The sequence below is a fragment of the Lissotriton vulgaris genome, chromosome 5, assembly GCF_964263255.1.
Source record: "Lissotriton vulgaris chromosome 5, aLisVul1.2, whole genome shotgun sequence".
NCBI lineage: Eukaryota > Metazoa > Chordata > Amphibia > Caudata > Salamandridae > Lissotriton > Lissotriton vulgaris.
In genome coordinates this window covers 1961146914-1961169005 of record NC_141693.1, presented here as the reverse complement: position 1 = coordinate 1961169005, position 22092 = coordinate 1961146914, and the positions used below count along the sequence as shown (strand labels likewise).

The window sequence follows — 22092 nt, the reverse complement described above, 5'->3', positions numbered from 1 at the left end:
ACACTGGCATCAGTGTGGGTTTATTATGCAGAGAAGTTTGATATCAAACTTCCTAGCATTCAGTAAAGCCATCATGGAGCTGCGGAGTTCATAATGACAAAATCAATATGTCAAGGATTGGACTCCAATAATGTAGGAGCATATTGCTCATGCAGCTATGCCCTCACCTGTGGTATAGTGCACTCTGCCATAGAGCTGAGAGGCCTTGCTAGAGGGGTGACTAACCTATGCCACAGGCAGTGGTCTGTAGACATGTCACACAGGGATGTGTGCCATGTCAACGATAGAGATAGTGTTTGTGTGTGTGTGTGTGTGTGTGTGTGTGTGTTAGAGGAGGGGTATTTTAGGGTGGCATATTACATGCAGTCCTTATAGACCCTCTATGGTCACAATGAACTTGATACGACTGGTACCTTTTACAAGGGACTTATGTGAGCCAGAGGTGTGCCAATTGTGGAAACAAAGAAACAGTTTAAGGAAAAGAACACAGGTACTGGGGTCTGGTAAGCAGGGACCAGGTAAGCAGGGACCCAGTTCACACTCAGTCAAAGTTGCATCAGATACCAGGCAAAAAGTGGGGGGTACTGCAACGGAACACTATTTGCAATGCCGAAAAAAAATTAAGACACCCCCTCCTTGGCACTACTCAAGCCAGGCCAGAGTTTCACCAGCAATATAAAAAGTTTAGATACTACTTACAGGACCTGGCATAATCAACAACAACAGTCCTTGCAGGCAGTTAAGCAACAAACTAACTTTTTGCTGCTCTAGAGGATGTTGCGGTAGACAAAGCTTGGACAACAACCCACTTTCTCCTCTGCACCTGCTGCATCAACTGCCAAGTCCACGCTTATTCTCCTTTGCATTATCACATGCATCAACTGCCAAGTCCACGCTTCTTCTCCTTTGCATTATCACATGCATCAACTGCCAAGTCCACGCTTATTCTCCTTTGCATTATCACATGCATCAACTGCCAAGTCCACGCTTATTTTCCTTTGCATTATGACATGCAATCAGAGGGAACGAAGATCCAAAATGAGGGATTTCTAGATAGCGAGGAAAAATTGGATCAGAGAGTGCTACAGATCGTTCGAAGGGGTTACACCTGGTCTTTAGTTTAATCTTCTTCTTGTATCCCATCCATCTCTGCTCAAGTTTCAACAGATGAAGGAGCCACTCATCTAAAGGAAGTCAAGTCACTTTTAGTCAAGAAGGGCACCAGAGGTAGAGTGAGACAAATCAGACTCTTTCTACTTCATGGTGCCCATGAAGGATGGAAGGTGGTGCAATGGAATCTCCAGCTAGAGTGTGAGCAACATCGGGGCTGCTTGTTGGACAGCATCTATGTCTCAAAGGAGACAGCACAGGACCGTCAGTGGTGGCAGGCAGATGCCAACCGGTCTTGCAAAAGAATCCACTTCCTGCTTCACCATTCAGTCACAACAGTGACAGATGCTTCATCTCTGGGTTTGGTGACGTGAGAGTTGGGAAGATCAAGAAGGTCTGTGGTCTACAGTGGAATAACACTCCACTCAGCCTTTTGAAGCTTTGTACCAATCAACTGTTCTTGAAGGCTTTTCTACAGTCCATCAAGGGATGCCTAGTACATGTCTTGATAAATAACAACAATGCTATGTGGTATTGAAACAAAGAGTACAGTGGGGTCTTTTATTTTGTGCCAGGAGGCTCTGCACACCTAGAAGGTGAAAGCAAAGCATTTCCATGGTGGATAATCACTGTGTGGAGTTACCAAACGCCAGAGAGACAAGCTAAGCAGAAAGCAATTGATGGATTGCGAACAGCAACTTTACCCCGGGGGGGGGGGGGCTCAGGACTTTTTCCCGCCAATGGAGTGTACCCTGGATGGATCTTTTTGCCACTGCAGAAATGCAGAGTGTGGAGACTATTGCAATCTAGAGTATCAACTTCGGAGGCTCCCTAACATTTCCTCTGCTGCTGCGGAGAAAAATCAGGACATGCCATCAAGTCATCTTAGCAGCACTGGACTGTGCCAGGAGAATTTGGAACACCAACCTGCTGAGCTTGGGCGTTTGTTCTCTTTCTGTCTACCTCTTCAGGAGGATGTCCAGTCCCTGCAGTAGGGCTGAGCCTACCCTGAATTGCCACAATCTGCATCTCTATACAGAGACTAGGCAGCGACATCTGATCATTTTTGAGTTACTGCTAAATGGGATTCGAAGTCAGGAAGCAAATGTCCTTGGTGTTTGGACCAGGAAGAAAGCATTGGTCATTTCTTCTTTGGTTGCCCTGTTTATCGTGATCCTAGGAATAAGTGGCTAAAACCCATCTGTGCATCCCTGAATTGTAGTGGTTCTCGTGATGCACTTAGGAAAATGCAAGTAATAAGATCTGAAATAGTGGTGATTTGTGTTGCAAGATTCCTGGGATGGTCTTGGCTGATTCGAATTAAGAAACTGAACGCACCCTTGCATTGATCGTTCCATTTTGATGTATTTTATGTATACTGTCATGCTTGTGCTTTTTTAGTACAAGGGATTGCTAGTGAATTTTATAGTGTATATGATTGTGTATTGTCTTTTATGAATTTTTACCATTCGAAATAAAGACTAATCGAATCGAATCGAGTTACTGTCTCTTTTAGTCATGAGTCTTTTGACCAAATAAACATATTTAGTAACCTGTACCCCGTTGAGGTAAAAAAAAACTTCATAACTACAGATAGGCTGCCTGCTACATTAGGAGCTTAGCCAATAAGAATGTACCCTGCTTATCAACGGAGTTCAGTAGCCTCTAGAGCAACAACCAAAAAAACTGTACACAAAGGGAATCAGGACACAAGTCTCCTGTGCAGAACACTAGGTCGAGCAAAACATTGAAATGATGATCATGATAGCACACTACGATCACATTAGGGAGTATAACCTTTAGTGTATCACAGAATCATAGAACTCGCCTCACAAACTTCAAGAACATGATACCACCATGCTCGCACAGTTCATTTTGAAAAAGTGCACAGTAGGAATTTGGGGCCTGGAAGATACTTGGTTATTTACAGGCTGAATCATTAGTTTTATCCGGATTTATCAACTGGAACTTTTGTGGACCTTTAGAATCCCTTTGGTTGATAATACAGCTGTGCATCTTCATTATATTACACGTAATGGAAACTTGTATATGGGGGCTAGGGGGACTTCTCAGCATAAATTTGTTTGGCTTGGATAAATTACACTTTCAACAATTAATCATAGGTTATACCATAGAACTGACTTCCTTAAAGTATTGTGAAATGAAAGACAAGATCCGTAACAAAAAAGATGCTTTCAATTGCCTGGTCAGGTGGTGATCACGTTATGCTGACTCGCCATTGTGGAAGGGAAATGGCAAAACAGCCCCCAAACCAACACCCTCATGCGCCTCTGGAACAACACCTCTTGATTCATCACAGCGCTTACAATACTCAGTATTTGCCCAAACAAATGATGGCCCAGTTCCAAGTATTGTTGAAAGCAGGTCTAGACAGACCTCAACCCCTCCCAATTAATAAACAATTCCACACTGTGAGAAATTTAAGTGATTTGCACTTTAACAAAAAATAAAGTTAATAATTGCAACACTAACTGTGAAATTCAACCTATAACTATGACATTCAACCTATAGCCGGATGTTTACAACATCCGTGATTATATCAACATTAAATGTATAGAGCAAAAATAAAATGATAGAAAAAAAACCTTCTGATGTTGGAAGAGAGCAGAGAATAAGCACTTGCAAGATTAATTGGTTAATTTAATTGCTTTGTATAGTGCTAGCTTGTACGCAGAAGCTGCTCTGCAGTACTAGCGAGATTACAGAGACAGGTTCACCATATGAAATCTTGCTTGATGTGTTGGGAGCAGCTGAGGGACCTGCAGAAACAGTAAGGAATGAGTTACTTGTGATTCCAGTTGTCCAGCGTTGGTACCGTTCATATATTCACATGACTGATGCATTTTCTGCAAAAGCTGGGAATCTCTTCCCCAGGTTGACAACGGGGAATGATTTAAGCATATAAATAGATGATCCAATGCTGGAGAACTAAATCACTTAACGTTTTAGCATTAGAGAGGGATAGACTACATGTCTGGAGGTAGGTCCTCCTCATAAGGTACGAGGAGTGGGAGGTTCCAGTGCATTCATGAAGAAACAACAAACAAAAGGCTCATCTTTAAAATTTCTTTTGAAGGATGTCAAACTGGTCTGGTTCCTTGGTACTGGAGGTAGACAGTTCTACAAATCTGCACACATGACTCAAATTGTTTTTCTTCACTGGACTTATAGAATTAATCAAATTTGTGCGATTATGAATGCTCTGCTTGATTTCGGGGTTTGATCAAGTATGTAATGCAGTGTCAGCTTCTGAGGGTAGTTTGGACCCAGTGCCTTGTGAGAGTTAAAAGACTGAACAAAGAAATCAAACATTTATTCTTTGTGCTACTAAATTCTTGGAGGGCCGGCATGATGTGTGGCAACTGTTTTACAGCCATAAATAAAAAACATTTAAATGGGGGACTTAGAAAATGTACGAACGACCCAAGATGTATCAAAGGGATGGGGATGCAGTAAAGTGATCCTGTGGGTTCCGGGTAGTCGAGCTAGGTTTGTGGGAGATCAATGATGGTAAATGCGACACGGAGGTTTGCTCTTATGTTGAAAACAATGACAAGAACGTTTAAAAATGTTTTTTTTCTTAAAAGAAACATATTAAGCCAGATACAGTCGTCCAACAAATACTGAGAGGATTTCTTCGAATGCAAACCCCTCCATTTCAATCATCAATTTTTGATAGCTTTCTAGATAACATCTGTAAAATCCCCAGCATTAACAGGACAAACACCACCAAACGTCATTTGGACGAGTTGCTTGTGACTTAGTTGCATACCCTTGGAGCAGTAACAATTCAGGATGTGGAGTTATAAGAGTGGGTTCATTGCACAGCCATGGTAGCAGTAGTTGCCAATGTTAAAGTAAGAAAGTGTTGTAAAATTAATTATTCATTTGCAATGTTATCATAAATACTTGTATAAGTTCTTAATCCCAGCCACACACCCCTCTAGTTCTCAGAATTTTGAAGCAGTTTTCTAGAAGATCCGATAATGGATGGGGTAGATGGGACAGGGGATGATGGGACACTGTATACATAAGATCAACGGTGTCAAAGGTACACAAGCTTGCCTCCTAATAAAAAGGTCTCCATCAACAGATCACTCATTTTGATAAGAGCACTCAGAAATGCCAAACCGATGTCGATGGAGGTTCCCATATAAACCGAAATAAGCTAAGCCACCAATATATGTGTAAAAACACCGATCTTCCCAAAAAAAGACTTTGATTCTGGCATGTGTATCAAACCAATAATGGTTTTCAGAACTATGGCGAGGACTCTGGCATTATTACCAATCTCAAGAAAGCATCAGTGGCACTCTCACCATTGTAGAACGTGCAAATATTCCCTCCTGCGGACTCTTTTTGGCTCCCCAGAGTACTCGTAGACGCAAGTCACTCTTCATTCATTCAAAAAATTAGTCATGCGTACAGCAGCTGTTCCACTCCATTAAAATCCTATGCTCGCCCCCTACTAAAAATGTAATGATGGATTCTCAAAGAAAATCAGCAATTGAATAGACTGTTAGATTAGCATTCTGTAACTACTTTGGGATGGGATGAAGGAAGAATTCACAGTCAATGGGGACGATACATATAAGGCTTCATCCATCGAGATTTAGAATTCACTCACCATTCAGATTTGACCAGGATCTAATATGTTTGGGGGGGAAGAAAAACAACAACAAAACACACACACAACTGCTTATGTTGGGTATGTGTATTCTATCACTCCTTTAAGAGCATAAGAAAAATCTCTCTAATCTTCAGCCTAACTTTGATAATTCTAACAGTAGACCGAGTTATGTTGCCTCAAAAAGGCTTTACAAGGTGCTGGCAGCAGAGTTTAACGGCTGGAGGTGTTTTGGATCAAACATTGTGTGCCCCACGTATCTTAGTAAGAAGCCACAGTTTCGCTTTGGAGGCCATAAAGAGGTTGAATTTGGTGGAGCCACTCTCCATTAAAGAATGCACTTTGCCACTTCATCTGGAGTCAACTGTTGGGGCTTCAGTGACCCCTGCTTAGAGAGCATGTAATCTCTTTTGTACAAACGATACGTTTGCCACTGTAGACTCATACTCCTCTCCATATCCAGTAACATAAAGACCATCAACGCACTTACACTGGCCTCAACCCAGAAATGAGAATAAGCCCCTTATGTAAAAGTGTGCTGACAGAGTCTTGACTAACTCAAAATACGTTTGCGCTGACAGATCATGCAGGTTGTGTTTGGGGCAGACCCAATAACTTAACAAAAAAATCATTCATCAAAGTTTTTAGAAAGGGCAAGGATCCCCTGAGCTTACCTACAGTTGTCACTTACACCGTTGTGTAATGTGGTGATAATGTTGCTGTTAATAGGCTTGTTGTACCTCTAAGCATTCTCAATCTTTCTTGCCCGGAATGAAACGACAATCCAGCGAGCTAGGATTAAAGAACATTGAATCTATACCCCCTATATCTTCGGCTGACTACATGGATTTCCTCCTCTTTCCATGCAGTGTCCTTCACCCTCCCCTCCTCTTTCCCACCTTCATTACCGGTCTACTTCCCAAACTCCTTCCACCCTCCCCTGAATCTTTCCCCTAGCCTGCTTTTCCCCTTACGCATTTGTGCTTATAGTTTATCTCGACCTTACAAGTAACAATGTTGCCATGCTCTCTGTGTAACGATATAACCTGTAATTATGATCTGATGCTCATGTAAAGCGCTCTGATACCTACGGGTCTAGCCAGCGCTATATAAAACATAAAATAAAGATAAATAAAAAATAAAGGGTATGTGTTGTACGTTCAGCAAGCACATTTGTGGGTGAGATTTGAATTAGCATCACAAGATGTTTGGTAGAAAAGAGACTACGGTAGTCAGATTCCCTAATGCATGATGCACAATGGAAATGAGATGCATGGTAGTCTGTGGATGTGGGGGAGGGTTGTGTAGTTCAAAGCACATCCACTTAATTTGTTGCAACTCAGGCCTAATTAACGAAGATGATGGACTATTAAGCTTTGTTAATTGAATGCCTGGGATGTAAAAATAAGGTACAACACTTACCATGTGGCTCAGAGGCAGTTCTGGGTCGTCATATAGCCCAGCTTTTGGACGGGATACCCCATCATTCAGCTCTTGGTGCTGCTTCCGGTTTTGGTCTGCATAGGCTAAGGAAGAGAAGAAGGAGTCTATGAAGATAAACCCCCTAGAAATTATACAGATTTGCCTTTCTAGGGATGACATGTACTAGCGACGTCTGACCCAGAAGAAATGGCACTTTGAGGCTTGACAAATATTGAAATGCCGGGAGACGCAGAACCAGGTAGGTGAGGCAATGGGGCAGGACCTTTGATGAAAGTCTGACTACAAGGCTACCCCTCTTTACCCGCAGTACCTTTAGACATTCTAGAACCTCCGCAAGAGAGCGGACAGGATACCATACGCTACCGGATGAGAGATAAGTATTCTACTTACCGGTCCTTAAGAGTGCAGCTTTCTGCACTTTATATTGAAATATAGGAAAGTACCTACTCGCAGACCAGGAAGGGAAATCTATTTGCACTAAAGAAAGTCTAGGACCCTTTTGGGCCTTTTAAAAGGGCTAAGCATGTTGGCATTAGAGTCACAGGACGAAAATAAGTTACTTACCTGTAAACTGTGGTTCTCAAGTATTGGTATCTTTCATAGATTCACAAGCTTGAATAATTTTCAGTCTTCGAAGTGGGAGTCCCACGGTACATAAAAAGTAGTTAGTAATTACTCTAACATTAAAGTTAATAGAGAAAAATATTCAGTTGAATATCTCGTCATAGTCATTAGGTATGGTCCAATCTCCAGCCAATCAGGCGCCAGCACCCTCTAGAACCCTCTCCACAGAGGCTCCACGCTCTCAGATTTTCAAGTACAAGTGTAGCATAAACCTTTTAAGGAACCAGGGGAGCCTCTAAGGGGAGGAGGGTGATCGCATGGGAATACTGGAGAAGCACAGTTTACAGTTAAGTAATTTATTTTCTTCTCCACTATTGGGGTATTTTTCATAGATTCACATGCTTGAATCTGAATAGATAGTTGTATCATAGGTATGTATGTTCATAAAAAGAGGTATGCTGTACACAATGTACAAAATCCTGTACCTCTTCAAGTGTATAATGAATTCATAGATCACTTCCTTATATACCCGTAAACATCTACATAAATATATTGAAAAGTATATACGTACATAGTATCTGACAATGCATAAGTACAAAATAACAGTGACATCAACTATCATAATAGCATTTGTCAAACAAAGGATGGTGGGAAGGATAGAGGGGCTCACCTTATTGAAAAATATTACGTAGCACTGCTTGTCCTACAGCTGTATCAGCATTACTTGCAGCTTCCAGACAGTAAGGCGTGATGAAAGTGTGCCTGCTGGACCAAGTTCCTGCTCTGCAAATCTGCTGAATAGGCACACCGGCAAAGAGAGCAGTTGAAGAAGAAACGCCTCTCGTAGAGTGAGCTTTTACTGTTGAACGTAGGAGGTTTGCCTGCTTGCTGATGGCAAAACTAGATTGCAGAAGATATCCAACATACTATAGTCTGTTTAGTGACCGGATATCCCTTTAGATTTTTCTATAAGCCACAAAAAGCTGATCAGCCTTACGTATGATAGCTGTTTTCCGCAAGTAGAATTTTATATCACTACCCCACATAGGGTACGTTAAGTCCCAAGACATGGGAACCCTCTTTGGAAGAAACATCTGCAGCAGAGAAACAATGAAAGAGCTGTGGGGAAAAGAAACCCCGCAGAAGGCTTGGCAAGCAGCCCAAAGGAAAACAGAAGGCCTAATCTCAGGGCCAATCTGCGCAGATAGCTCAAGCAAAAAAACACACACACAGGCAACATGGGCCGTCCAGCAGCAAACAAGCCACAGTCTCAGCAAGGAGGACTCGAGTGGCCATAAAACACACAGCCCAAGGGCGACTCGCCCAAAGGGAGGTCCAAGAACCAGATCAACTCACCAGTCACTGAGGGGGGAGAAGGAGGAGGAGGACGAAGGCCCGCCAAGACATGGCACGACCCAGCACCTCCGATATGTCCAGAGCGGAGTGAAGAAAAAACGCTGCTTGCTCCCGCTCATACACCGCATGGTGCCCAAAGTCATCCTTAACAGTCTCCTGTAACGTGGAGGATCCCAAAGACTCAGCCAAATCCCATAAACAAGAGGTGACCCTAGCCAACACACATAATGTGCTAAGGGCCCACAGAGCAGCACCGGTTGAGGTGAACATGTTGCCCCCCCCAAGAGTCCAGCCAGCGGGCTTCCCGGGACGGCGGAGGCAACAGTGGCGACAGAGAGGGAAAGCCAGTCCGCAAAAGTAGACTGGAGGCAGAGGGGTGGAGGGAAAGACACCCCATCAGGGAAGAAAGGAGAGAACCTTCAAAAGGAAGCAGTAGCTCCCTCCCACCAGAGCCCAGAGGGAGAACCTCCAGCAGATGATCCGCAGGGAAATGGGAAGCTGGATTGCCCATGCGCAAAATACCCACAGCCGTGGACACAGTGCGAGCAAAGGCCGCACCCGCCTCCGTAGGGTCCAGCGGTGGAGAAAGCAGCTCCTCTGTGGGCGACGGCTGCAAGCTATGGCGGCCGTCCCCAAAACCAAGCGGGCGGGCAAGGGCCATACCTGAAAAGTAGAAGGAGGAACCAAGGAGTGGGGGAACCTGGCACTCCTCTTGCGAAAACCGCCGCCTGGGGACAGGCGGGGAGCCGCCTTTTGATGACACCGGGGAAAAAGCCACCACGCAGCAGCCAGTCTCCGGTTAGGACGACACTAGCAGGCACCCAACCTCCGGAGAAGAGTGAGCATCCAAAGACAAGTCTGTGACTCAATGCCTGTCCCGACACCGTAGAGTCTGTCGCCTGAGGCAGGACGTCATTACCGTCCGGCGCCGAATGAGATGCCGGACAGGCCTCCCCCATGTCACACAGCGCTGGGGACCGGAGCTGAGCCGGGGCTAAAGAGGCCAGGGACGGCGCCAACTCGACCTCCGACGAGGCAGCCGCCTGCGTGGAGATGAGAGAGGGACAAGGAGTCCTCCGCCAACCTGGACCCAGAACGGGGCGTAGGGGGTCCACCGACCCATGTGGCGTCACAAGCAGATTCAACCTCCAACGAGGCAGCCGCCTGTGGGGAGGGACGAGAGGGGCCTGGAGGGGGATGAGGGGACCCCTTCCAGCCCGGACCCTTAGCAGAACAAGAGGAGTCCGCCAACTCCTGTGGCGCCGCCCGGGCCAGCAGCTGCCGGCGCCTAAGCGGCGTCACCTCAGCCGTAGACAAGGCCATCACCTGTCCAGAGGGCCGAGAGGGGGTCGGTGATGCGACCCGAGCCCCGGCGACACCACAGGGACTCCTGCAGGAGTTTGCAGCGAAGCAGAGGCACCGTGGTCCAAAGGAGGGACCCCCGAAGAGCCGCACCCCAACGGCACCACATCCGCCAAGCCTGCAGCGGAACCTGTCGGCGCTGGAGGGCCCCGCATCATGCAAGGGACCCGCCAATGTCCAAGGAGGGGGAAGGAGGAGAAGCCAGAGAGGCCTGCAAAGACGCCGCATATGTCTCCATTATGGGCTCTCGACGCCCTCTCACAGGGAAACGGTGGACATAGGAGGACGAGACGCGGGGACGCATCACATGCGGAGAGCCCACGCCCCCAACAGGCCAGAAACCAGCCCTCGGGGACAAACTGCGACACTTACCCACTGGGGAGCGACGCTCGTGTGGCACAGGAGAAGGATGAGGCTGACGACGGCCATCACTTCAAAACCCTTCCGCCGAAGCTGATCGAGGGGAAAGAAGCCGACCTGGAGAGACATGCTGAGAGCAGTTTCATCCAGCGCTCCCGCCGCTACTTCGGCTTCAACTGTTGGCATGCCTCACAATCAGGGGAGCCGTGACCTTCCCCGAAACACCACATGCAAATGAGGTGAGGGTCTGTCGCCGACATAAGACGTCCACACAATGTGCAAGAGTTAAAGCCCGAAGGCATTCACACACTGTTCCACACAGGTAACACAAAAAGAAAGACAAAGGGGCCCAAACAGGCCTGAGCATGGACCGGATCCTTATTGCACGCGGAAAAGGAAAAAAACTGACGTAGGCACGCCAGGGTGGGACTTATGTGACCTCGCTGACATCACGTACGTGGACGCCGCCTGGGCGGAGTCGCATGATGCCGTACCCCCGGCGCACAGGGATGCTGTGGCAAAAAAGCTTTCCGGATCCAGTCTCACGCCTGGGAATAATTCTACTGTAAGGAACCTGTAGCTAGTAGTCTCTTGGATAGCTTAAGCATAAATCTTTGACCAATTTAATCGAACAAGCATCCCTGTGCGATTCTTGTTGGGGAAGCCAGCTGATGAAAAATTGGCATTTGCGGTTCAGACTGATCACAAATAGGTCCAACCTCAGTTTGCCCCACAACAGAAAGATGTGATCCAGAGTTGGTTGGTGGGGTTCCCACTCGTGGTTGGCTGCAATTGACCTGCTCAAGGAATCTGCCAGGATGTGGTCAACTCCTGGAATATGTTCCACGGTCAATGTCATCTGGTGCTGAATCGCCCTATCCCAGATTTGCTGGGCCTGTAGGGATAGCGTAGTTGACCTTGTTCCCCTTTGTTTGTTTAAGTAGTGCATGCTTGTTGTGTTGTCTGTCCGAATTAATACTGAAGCCCCTGATATTTTTAAGAGGAAAGATTTCAGGGCCAGGAATATAGTTTTTAACTCCAAAACATTTATGTGTAATGTTCATTGGGGACTGTTCCATTTTACTTTCTAGTCCTTCTAGATGTGCGCCCCATTACGAGGGATGCATCGGTTGTTATTATGAAACTTGGTGAATCCACTAGGAATGATAGGCCTGCAGCTATGTTCGGACTGCGAGTCCACCACTGAAGCACTTCTTTCATTTGAGGTGTTATCCTGATAATATCGTCAAAGGACCTGGATATTTGCAGCCACTGTCTGTCCAGCTCCTCGTGCAAAGGTCTCATCCGCAAGCGGCAGTTTGGAATGAGGAGGACAACATTCCCAGAAGGGATTTGTACTTTTAAACAGAAGTGGACTTTCTTTTTAGGAGTAAAGTCACCAACTTGCTGATTTTTTCCTATCTTTCCCGTGACGCAAAAGCCTTTGCCTGATGAGGGTTGCTCCTAAGAAAGTTTTCACCTTTGAGGGAGTTATCTGAGACTTTGGGAAATCAATGGAAAAACCCAAGGATGGAAAGAGAGACAGACATTTTTGAGTACGACTGTTCGCTACTGCAAAAGATTTCCCCTTTATGAAGCAATCATTCAGATAAGGGAAGATTTGAATTGGTGCCAGACGCAAGTAAGCTGCCACTGGTGCTAGAACCTTGGTGAACACTCTGGGCACTGAACGAAGGCCAAAAGGTAGGACTTGAAAATCCATGCCAGCCACTCTGAAGCGTAAGAATTACATGTGCATGGGGAGGATAGGGATATGAAAATAGGAGTCATGAAGATCTAAGGTAGTCTTGAAATCTTCCTGATTTACCAACCTCCTAAAGTGACAACATCCGAAAGGATTGCTTTGTTAGAAATTTGCTGAGACAACGAACATCCAAGATGGGACGCCACTCTCCAGACTTCTTTTTTTATGAGGAAAAACCTTTAATAGAACCCGGTTCCTCGATGTACACCTGATACCACTTTGAGCGCTCCTTTTTTAACATTATGTCGATCTGAAACAAGAGTTCCTTTAGAAGAGAAGGAGGGTGACCTCTGGGAGGAATCTAGAGAAATTCAAAATTGTGTGACCGTTGGAAACTATATTAAAAACCCATCTGTCCGTTGTTATGAAAGACCATTCGGGGAAGAAAAAGGAAATTCTTCCACCAACTTTGCCGGCCACAGTTCCCACCAATTCCGTCAGAGGGCGCTTGTCACTGCTTCTTGATGTTATCCCTGCCTCTGAAGGCAGTTTTTCCCCTGTAGAGTTTGTAGGAAGCAGCCAGAGGTTGTTTAAATGACTGCTGATGTTGTGATTTGTATTGTGACTGGCCCTGTTATGGCTATTACTGCTTGTATCTACTCCGAAAGGAGGATGAACCACATCCTCTTGCCCCACGAAAGTGCTGCTTCCTGACCTGTAGAGTGCCAAGAGGCTTTGCAGTATCTGTGTCCTTTTTGATGGTTAAAGGGCTTCGTCGATGTGGTGACCAAATAGGGATTCGCCGTTTTAAGGAATGTCAATTATCTTCGTTTGAACTTCTTGCCTGAATATTCAACCGAAATCAGTTCTCCCTCTTGTAGAATCTTCAGCGCCTCAGCTTTGTATTCCTCTTGTAACATTTCTATAAAAGGTGAAATGGCCGACGCCATTCTGGGTAGATACGACCGCCAAATGTGAAGAGAGTTTGCCGCTCCAACAGTGGTTGCTGCCATGGTGGAATTTTTTTTACCGATGGAGTCGAGACGACACTCTCACAAGGCGACTAACTGAGTCAGGAAGATCATCCTACTCCAAAATGTTCACCCTATGTACCTGTATGGGTAATGTAAATATCCTAACTCTGCTTGTGCACTTCAAATCCTTCCATCCTACAAAGCCCAAACCACAGCCTTGATTCTTCTCCAGACTTGGCCTCAAAACCTGAGCAACACTCCAGAAGTGGCAACCATACCTAGACATAACACTCTAACCTAAGACTCTCAATGTGCAGTTGATAAACCACAGCATCCTCGAAGGAGGGCACAAGGATACAAAACTCCAACCTTGCTGGAAATAACTAGGAACCAGTACTCTTAGACCTGGAGTAAGTTGTGATCCAGGATACATGGTCTTCAGTTACAGAAGAACAGGGTGCTCAAGATTTATATGGCATCGTAACTTGGTATGTCAGTCCCCAAACCTGGTCAGTACTATTCTGTATCGAATTCAGATGGACTGAAGGACTTGCCCACCACCAGGATACCTAAAGAACACTGCTAGCTGGGATACAGAACCCTCATGAACTGAATTTGTTGCAATTGGATTTTCACGGCCAGATATAATTGTGAGTAAACAACCCATACAGGGATTCACAACTAAGTTTGCAGAAACAGTGTAATCATTCCAGTCTTGCAAAGGCTTTTCTCGACCACCACTTGGATCTTTTTGGGGTCAATACGGGATGCAGTAGACCAGTCTTTCAACATGACGACAACTTGAGACACATCACCTGCCTTGCATGGAGTGGAGAAGGTGAGGTCTCAGATACTAAACTGGGCATTCCTGCCCTGATGTGTACTGGGATAGTAGATCGGTATGCTTCACAAAGTGCCTATACAACAGAGTAAGTCAGCTCTTCTTAAGGATGCAAAGAAGAGGAAAAAAGTCTGATCTTCAACACCTCTGGAATACACAGGTACAACAGTGCCATCTTTGCTAGAAGCAAGCTCCTTTAAAGAACTGGTCTGACCCTCACGGTATCTATGTCTCACACAGTTAGGTTCCTGCATTTGAACAGTGCAGTCTCAATGGGTAGGATTCCCAAGAATCATAAATCTCCAGCCACATGTTATCACAGATCTGAAACTATTTCCTAGACAGGAAAGGGCTGGAGAGGAGTTTGCAAATTCCCATAAGTTCGTGCACGTTAACAAATTCAAAACAAAGCATGCATTGATCCACTCACTCCCCGCCCCTGCACGAAGATTAGGACTGTGTAATTGTTCCTAGTGCTGGAGAACAATAGTAAATGTAGTTACACCTACTAGGAATCAATTTGTGGATGCACAACAGGTTAAAGTACAGCTACTTTTGCCAGTAAACATGGCACATTATGGTTCTCTGGACATACATCTACTCTGATACTTTGCATGCAAGTGACATTCACCACCTTTCTCGTAGAGTCTTTGCGCAATGGCTTGAAGTCTCTGTTTACGGAAGGAGATCATCTAACCTCTCCCTGGCCTGCTCTTTCACTATGCACGTCCATGTTTCTCCATGCACTTACAAGCGTCGACTCTCCTTTCCAAATCCTGCAGCTTCCTTGCCTTTCCTGCCACCATTTCCAGATATCCTGGCCAATCCCTGCCATTTTTCTGGTTCACCTCCTATGATTATCAAATAATGAATTATCAATCCACTCCTCCCCTTAATTATAAACTCAATCCATTACTGTTCAGTGTGCTATCAGGGTGTCACCTTCTGACCTTAGGTGTCGCTACTCAATGTATTCTTTACACTATAAGTTTATAAGGATAGTGTCTCCCCCGATCACTACTTGCAGTCCCTTGATAGGTCCCGACCCGTATTCCTTGTAGGTTATGCTTTTTAACAAATTGAAGAAAAAATATTCTAAATCTCCTATTACCTCCTACGATCCAGTGTGAATCTTGGATCTGCTTCTCCCTGTCGTTAACACTTCCCCTCCGACAGTACATTTGGAAAAGATACATTTCCCACAGAAAGGAATTTAAACTGCAATTACACCCATGGAATGCTACACTGTACTGATAGTTTAAACAGCAGTCCAAGTTTGCCATGGAATACCGGCTTGGTGTAGAGTTACACTCAAACCTGTGATCCTTGCAAAGACATTGAACCTACAATTACGTCCGAGTGACTCAGCTTTTCAGGCCCAAAATAAGCCAGAGCAGGAGTCTCAAAACATGGGCATATCTTGAGCTTAGATGTAGCAGAACAGAAGCTAGGCAACGCTAGCCAGAGAGGGAACCCTTTTGGCCTCACGTATGATTGAGCAGAGGAGCATCTTGACTGGTAATATGGGGGTTCGATTAGTTAGACTGGCAGGTGTAAAGATACAATGAAAAGTGGAAAGTTTACCCGCCCCAACAATTGTAAAAATGTGTGCTCAAATGCAGTAGGTTTTGCCGCACTGAGTCCTCACCACAAAATCCACTGAACCCTCACTACAAAACCCAGGCACTGGCAAAGTGAAACCTGCCTTAGGCTGTGGTGTTAGGGTGGTCAAAGCATACATATTGCATATGTTCTGTTTTACTGGGCCTCGCTGCTCATCCTGCCGGGCCTTAATGTACTCAACCTATTCATTACTGTGACACCAGGATCGTTTCATGGCTGGCCAGAATATGGCAGAAGTTAACACCATAAAGCTAGGGCTAGCACCATCATGCCACGCATGTACACAATAGGGCATAAATAACAACCAAAATGCAGGTGCCAGACAGACAGCAGGTGAGGGTACCATGGATGCTCGCTACATTCCAAGTTACAACCATTTTCTAGTTGGTACTCCCAAACCAACAAGAAAAAGGACCATGCAGTTTCATGAACATGATGCCAGGGTGCAATGGACGCAAAGAACATGCAAAGAACAAATACCATAGTGTCAGATCCGCCATTATACCACAGCAGGCGGCCATCGTCCCAAGGCTGCGCACAATACAGTTAGAATGACTATCACTCCGTTGGGGCCAGCATGATGCCAGATGGAGGCACCATTATGCCAGGGCAAGCATGTTAAAAAAGTTGAACAACGTCCCGTGGTTGCCCACAAGTTGCCAAGAAACAGCCCCATTATTTAAGGTCCAGCAGTCGACGGTGGGTTGGCAACAGGTATTACCTCAAAGCTACCCACAAATTGGGAGGAACTATCACAATTAAACAAAAGCCCTGGCAGAAAGAGTCATGCGGGACGGAGTCACACGGCCAAGTGTGGAAGTAAGGGACTCCGACTGCCCTGGGCAGATGGAGAGGGAAGTGATGAAGGGAAAATCCGCAGTCCAGCTTTTGAGTGGTGAAGTGGATGCGAGTGGAACTGGCAGCAAAGGGATTCTCTTCTCCCTGCCATGTATGCAGTGCCATTTGAATGCACAACAGGGCTGCAGTGGCAGGCCAGGCAGAAGAGGCTACTTGCAATGCTAAATGAAAGTTACTTTTCTCCTCTCGCATACCAATAGATTTTACTGTGTGCCTAACAACACACAAAAGGATTTCTGTGGCAAAAGCCAACAAAAGAAAGAAGTGTGAAGAATGGGGAAAATGAGAGAGATGCAAAGGAGTCAACAAGTTGTCCTGTACCTGTGTTAAGCTGCTGCTGCAGCATGACATTGTGAGCTTGCAGTTTGGCACATTGGTCCCTTAATGCTTCAAGTTCCCGGCTCAGCATCTCGCACTCTGGGCTCCGGCAGTGGCTGCTGGTCACCACCACTACCTTGCTCTCCTGGGGGCGTGGTGGTAACTGGTCCTTGGGGGCATGCTCCACAGTAGCTACGGTCTGCTTGGTAGGCCCCTCTGAAGCATCTGAAAGGCAGTCCAGGCTGTCTATGAGCGCTGGAGTCAAGGGGGCCTTGCAGGACTCAAGAGAGCTCCAGTTTTTGGGTGAACTAGGAGGTGACAGAGTTAGAGGGGAACATCGCCCCACATCCTCTTCCACTGGAGGGTGAGGTGCTGAGGAAACAGTAATCTGCTTTGATCCAATGTCTGGAGGCTGCTCACGATTCAGGGTGAAAACAGAACCGATGACATGGTTGATGTCTTCCTCATCTTCCTCAAGCCCTCTGTGATTGTCCTTTCCCTTGGTGGTGGCCTTCGTACTGCGCCAAGAGTCTCCTGAAACAGAATCAATGACAAGCTTTTGGGCTTTTCAAAAAATGAAAAGGTAGAGGTAGAGCACAGATGCACACACATTCATAAGAAATGACATGCTAAGGCAACAAGATCAAAGAACAAAAGAACCTACAGCAGGTCTTGACAAAGTTAAATCAGTAACTGGCCTTGACAAGTCCAATAGGTGTAGCTTTTGTATTGTACAGGAACACGCAAACAATGTTTAGGGACACACATACCATCTGAGTCTGGCACTGGCAAAGCGGAATATTGCAAGGAGATTGGTGGGTTGGGGGGGGGGGCAACCGATATTCCGACAATGGGAGTAGAAAACCGATTTATACTAGTGCAGGCAAGCAGAACAAACAATATACAAGAGCAGGGGGTGCCCGAGGAAATGGGAGAAGATATTGGGAGCCTGGCAGATCTACAGAGGTCTATGAGGGAAGCAGTGTAGTGTAGGTTTGGACATGGAATGATTTGCTATTGTAAAGATGTATGTACCATGGATTACATAAGAAGAGAAAATATTGCAAGCCGATGTAACTGTCTCCCGATTGTACGGATTGCTGAGCATATATTAATGGAAAAAAATGTAACAAAAACGATGTCACTAATTTTGGTTTGTTGCTTTTGCAGGTAACTAGCTTGCAAGTAGGGAGAAAGCAACATTACTATCCACATTTAAAAAAAATCCTTTTTAGTCCTGCACTCCTACTTTTTCGTAAGCCTGTGTTTATGTTTTCATTCATGCAAAACAATAAATATTTGTAAAGGGAGGGACAAGCCAACTTTAGACTTCAAGATAAATTGATACTACAATGTACGAAATATAGACCTCAGCAAAACATATATTTTCATTTGCAGAATGAGATTGAAATTTGAATATTGGAAGAACCGGAAGAGGATTTGTAATTGAGTATTGAGAACGAGAGCTAATCTAGGTAATTTCTCTCGTTTCAATAGGTAAATGTATTGCGGTGAGGTTGTAAAAAATTGGTTACGTGGTCTATGTTAATGTTTGGAACCAATAGAGGATCACTTCTTTATATATTTTTACTACTACATGTAGGGCATCAATTAAATGTATAATTGAGGATTGGCTGATACTAAGGTCTTTCTTTACAGAAATATAATTTACTGGATTTATGAACCACTTCTGATGTTAAGAGACAGTGGATATTGAGGAGAATACATAATTAGGCAATACCATTCTAGACATATAATGGTCTAATTTCACTTCTTGGTATTGGGCCTATAACCTTATTCACAAAATATAGGTGTATAGTCTAACAGGAGTGGCATTACTATTTTCTTTCTTTTCCCTGAAAACTACACACTCAGCGGGTTACTACACTGCTAAGTAGGTGCTTTGGACTTACTTCTTAACAATAGCCATACGTAGTGCGTGTAGTAATTGTGGGTAATGTTTATTTGGTTTCAGCCCTGAAGAAGTCAGTGTGTTATATTGTACACGACGAAACACGTGTTGGCTGTTGTACCATCTTTGTGAATACTGAAGCAAGAAAATAAACAAATAAGGAACACCTACCCTTTGGAATTTGGACATTTAATTTACAAATTTTTAATTTGAATGACTCTTGCCTATATATTGGTTATAAGTGACGTACAGAAATTGACTTTAGTGTGCTCAGAGGTCACTGTAGAATTTGTTGCTTTCTTTGGAAGTTGTAGATGTAGGATACGCATCTTACCTCTAGAAGCACCAATCTTATGAAAGTTCTATACTGCAGCCCAGATAGTAATTGGGTCGAGCGCCCATAGTCTGTAGGTATCCCTATAATTATCACTGAGCAGCTGCTGTTGTGATGTATCCAATTCACTTGAGAGCTTTAACAAGATCGATTATGAGCTGGTTGTTTAAACTGGACAGCGACATTAGACATCTAAATGAACTCAGCAGTCCTCACAATGTTCTCTATTCTTCTCGATTGCCAGCAAAGGATCTTTTTGGTAAATGCAGGGTAGAGCAAAGAGATGGGGAATAAACATCTGAATAAACAGAGGTGGGACACGTCAGGACCGCACAGTTACCGGATTTAAAAATATACAGAAACCAAGGGATTGTGTGGTATGATAGTATAACATCCTTTGCAGAACTATCTTCAGCAAACAGAGTAGATCACTTTATATTACCCAAGGGGTAGGCCGGGCAAGGCCTGCAATAAAAGCTTCTCTCTCTCCTCTTCCACTTAGCCACGCGGTGCTGCAGAGTGCTGATGCCAGAACAGGATCCCAGCTTCACCTGGATGCTTTTCAGCTTCCGTCTGTCCGCTGAGATACATTGGAGAAGGAGCAGCGGGACCAGGTTATACGGGAAGATGGTGAGGAGGAGAAGGGGGGAGGAGATGGTGAAGAGAGGAGAAGGAGAGAGAGAGACAAACACACGTCAGTCAACCAGGGCATGCATTTACTGAAGTCAGGTGTAACTACATTACCACCGGAATTCAAAACTTGGATTTTGCACATATGTTGTTAACAAACCGTCAGCACAGGGAAGGAACGCGGGGATATGAATTTAATTGACCTCCACCCTGCAAATCTTCATGTTTAACTACATAAAACAGAATGATCCAGCCTGATCGGAGATACTAGAGGGCATGAAAAGGGTGATTTGGGTCTCTGGCTGAGCCTACTTTCCCTGTTTTTTTCCCCTATTCACAAAGACACAATGAAAGTAAATCTCTAACCATTTCCACGGTGGGAAGCGGTCATCGATTTTGATAATGCCCCCAAATGTACATTTCCATTAGAGTTCCCAACCTCCAAGATAATACGTGTCCTGAAAGGCCCCCTTTTACTCCATCTCTTTGTGCCTCACCGATTTCATTCCTTCACATGCCTCGCTCCTTGTTGTACCTTTATAGATGCCAAGTTTTCTCACAATGAAATTAACTGTTTGAAAATTAATTTTGCAAAGCACCTTAGATAAATGCTCAAAAACGATTGAGGCAATCATATGGATCAGTGTCTAAAGGCATGGTGCAACAGTTTAGACTGATGTAGAGTGTCTGAAAGGATGGTTTATCAGCATTGAGGAAGCTCCAAAAAATGCACTGGAATTAAGAGGCCCGGATATGACAGCCGGGAAGATGGTAATCGTTCTACATAACTGCACACAATATATTTATTTACTGCACTAAAGGCAATCTGGAAATCATCTGCTGGTGCGCTTAATTAGTAATCTGTATTTTTCAATCTATGCTGTTGGTGGAGTAGCCACATGGTTGAAGCAAACAAAAAGTTTCAATAAAAAGGGAAGTAGAGAGTGAGCACGCAAACAGCACATCATTGGGACTATGATGAAAAGACATTGGGAGAGATGTGTGGCAGAGGAACAGAGAACACGTGAAGTATGAAAGGAGGATGAGCACTTACCACTGATGGCGATAATCCTGGCACGGTAAAGACCCTTGAAGAGAGGACATCTAGCCTCCACCTCCTCCCCTTCCACATACTCCAGGTAGCTTTTGCGGGGTTCAATGACGGCCGACAGCTCAATGATGCTTGAGAAGCCTTCATCCAGCCAGTCTACAAGGGTCAGGAGGCACCGTGCCCCAAGCTCCATGCCACCTAGCCTAAGAGAGGCGCCCCGGCAGAGTCACATCAGTGAAGGTAAAGCAGGATCTCATCTACTCAGGAGTGCAGTAGATGTGCGAACAGAAGGGCTGGTGGATAGACAAGGAGAAGGAATTACTAACATTAAACAACCATCAGGGTCTTGCACACAAGGTTATTGATTTTTTTTCTGAAAAGCTATTAATTTTAGGATTTTAACAAACTCAGATATCAAGTCAACTTCGGAAACAAATTGCCCTGCATATAACTACTGCTATATAACAAGATCCAGAAAGAGTAACCTATTGAGACTCAAGCAAGGCTTTACCCGTCCAAACCACACAACCAAAAACCTCTGAAAGCCCCCCAGCCCCCTCTCGGCCAATGTCGCAAGTTAATATGCACGCAAGTAAGAATGGTTAAAAAGACATTATAACTAAGCCAAACTCTGGTGAAAAAAATCCGACATCAAAACTAACGTTTTGTTAAGCACAAAAAGAATTACAGCTCTAACAATGAATATGAAGACAGCAGAGGAAATATAAAATGAAAACCGATCCGAAAATGTGAGCATTCGTCTTTGCTAACCGGATGTCTCCGAAATTAACAGGGAAGGACTTGGCTTTTGTAGTTCGGACTGGACTGTTCCCATGGGGCACAGGGTCAGAGCTGATTTGCATATCGCCATTGTCTAACCCAGGGTGGTGTGGAGTGCAAAAAAATGATGGATTTGGGCCCAGATCTTTGGACTGGGGTGAATGTGTGACATTGATCCACATTCTGTCCATCACCTGTTTTGTTTGCAAATTCCGCCATAAGT

The 22092-nt window shown here is 44.9% G+C and overlaps 1 protein-coding gene across 3 annotated transcripts in view; it reads right to left on the bottom strand.

Annotated features, from left to right (window-relative positions):
- LOC147717876 (uncharacterized) overlaps nucleotides 1–22092 on the bottom strand; it is a 38493-nt gene that overhangs the window by 14111 nt on the left and 2290 nt on the right. For 2 of the 3 annotated variants that reach the window (XM_086924641.1, XM_086924642.1), the window contains exons 2-5: nucleotides 21093–21382; nucleotides 19851–19988; nucleotides 17166–17696; nucleotides 7181–7284 (exon numbers count right to left, since the gene is read on the bottom strand). In XM_086924641.1, the coding sequence (XP_086780767.1) occupies nucleotides 7181–7284; nucleotides 17166–17696; nucleotides 19851–19988; nucleotides 21093–21282 (963 nt within the window). In that variant the 5' untranslated portion in view covers nucleotides 21283–21382. The remainder of the gene's footprint in view (nucleotides 1–7180; nucleotides 7285–17165; nucleotides 17697–19850; nucleotides 19989–21092; nucleotides 21383–22092) is intronic. The other variant, XM_086924643.1, reaches the window with a different exon arrangement.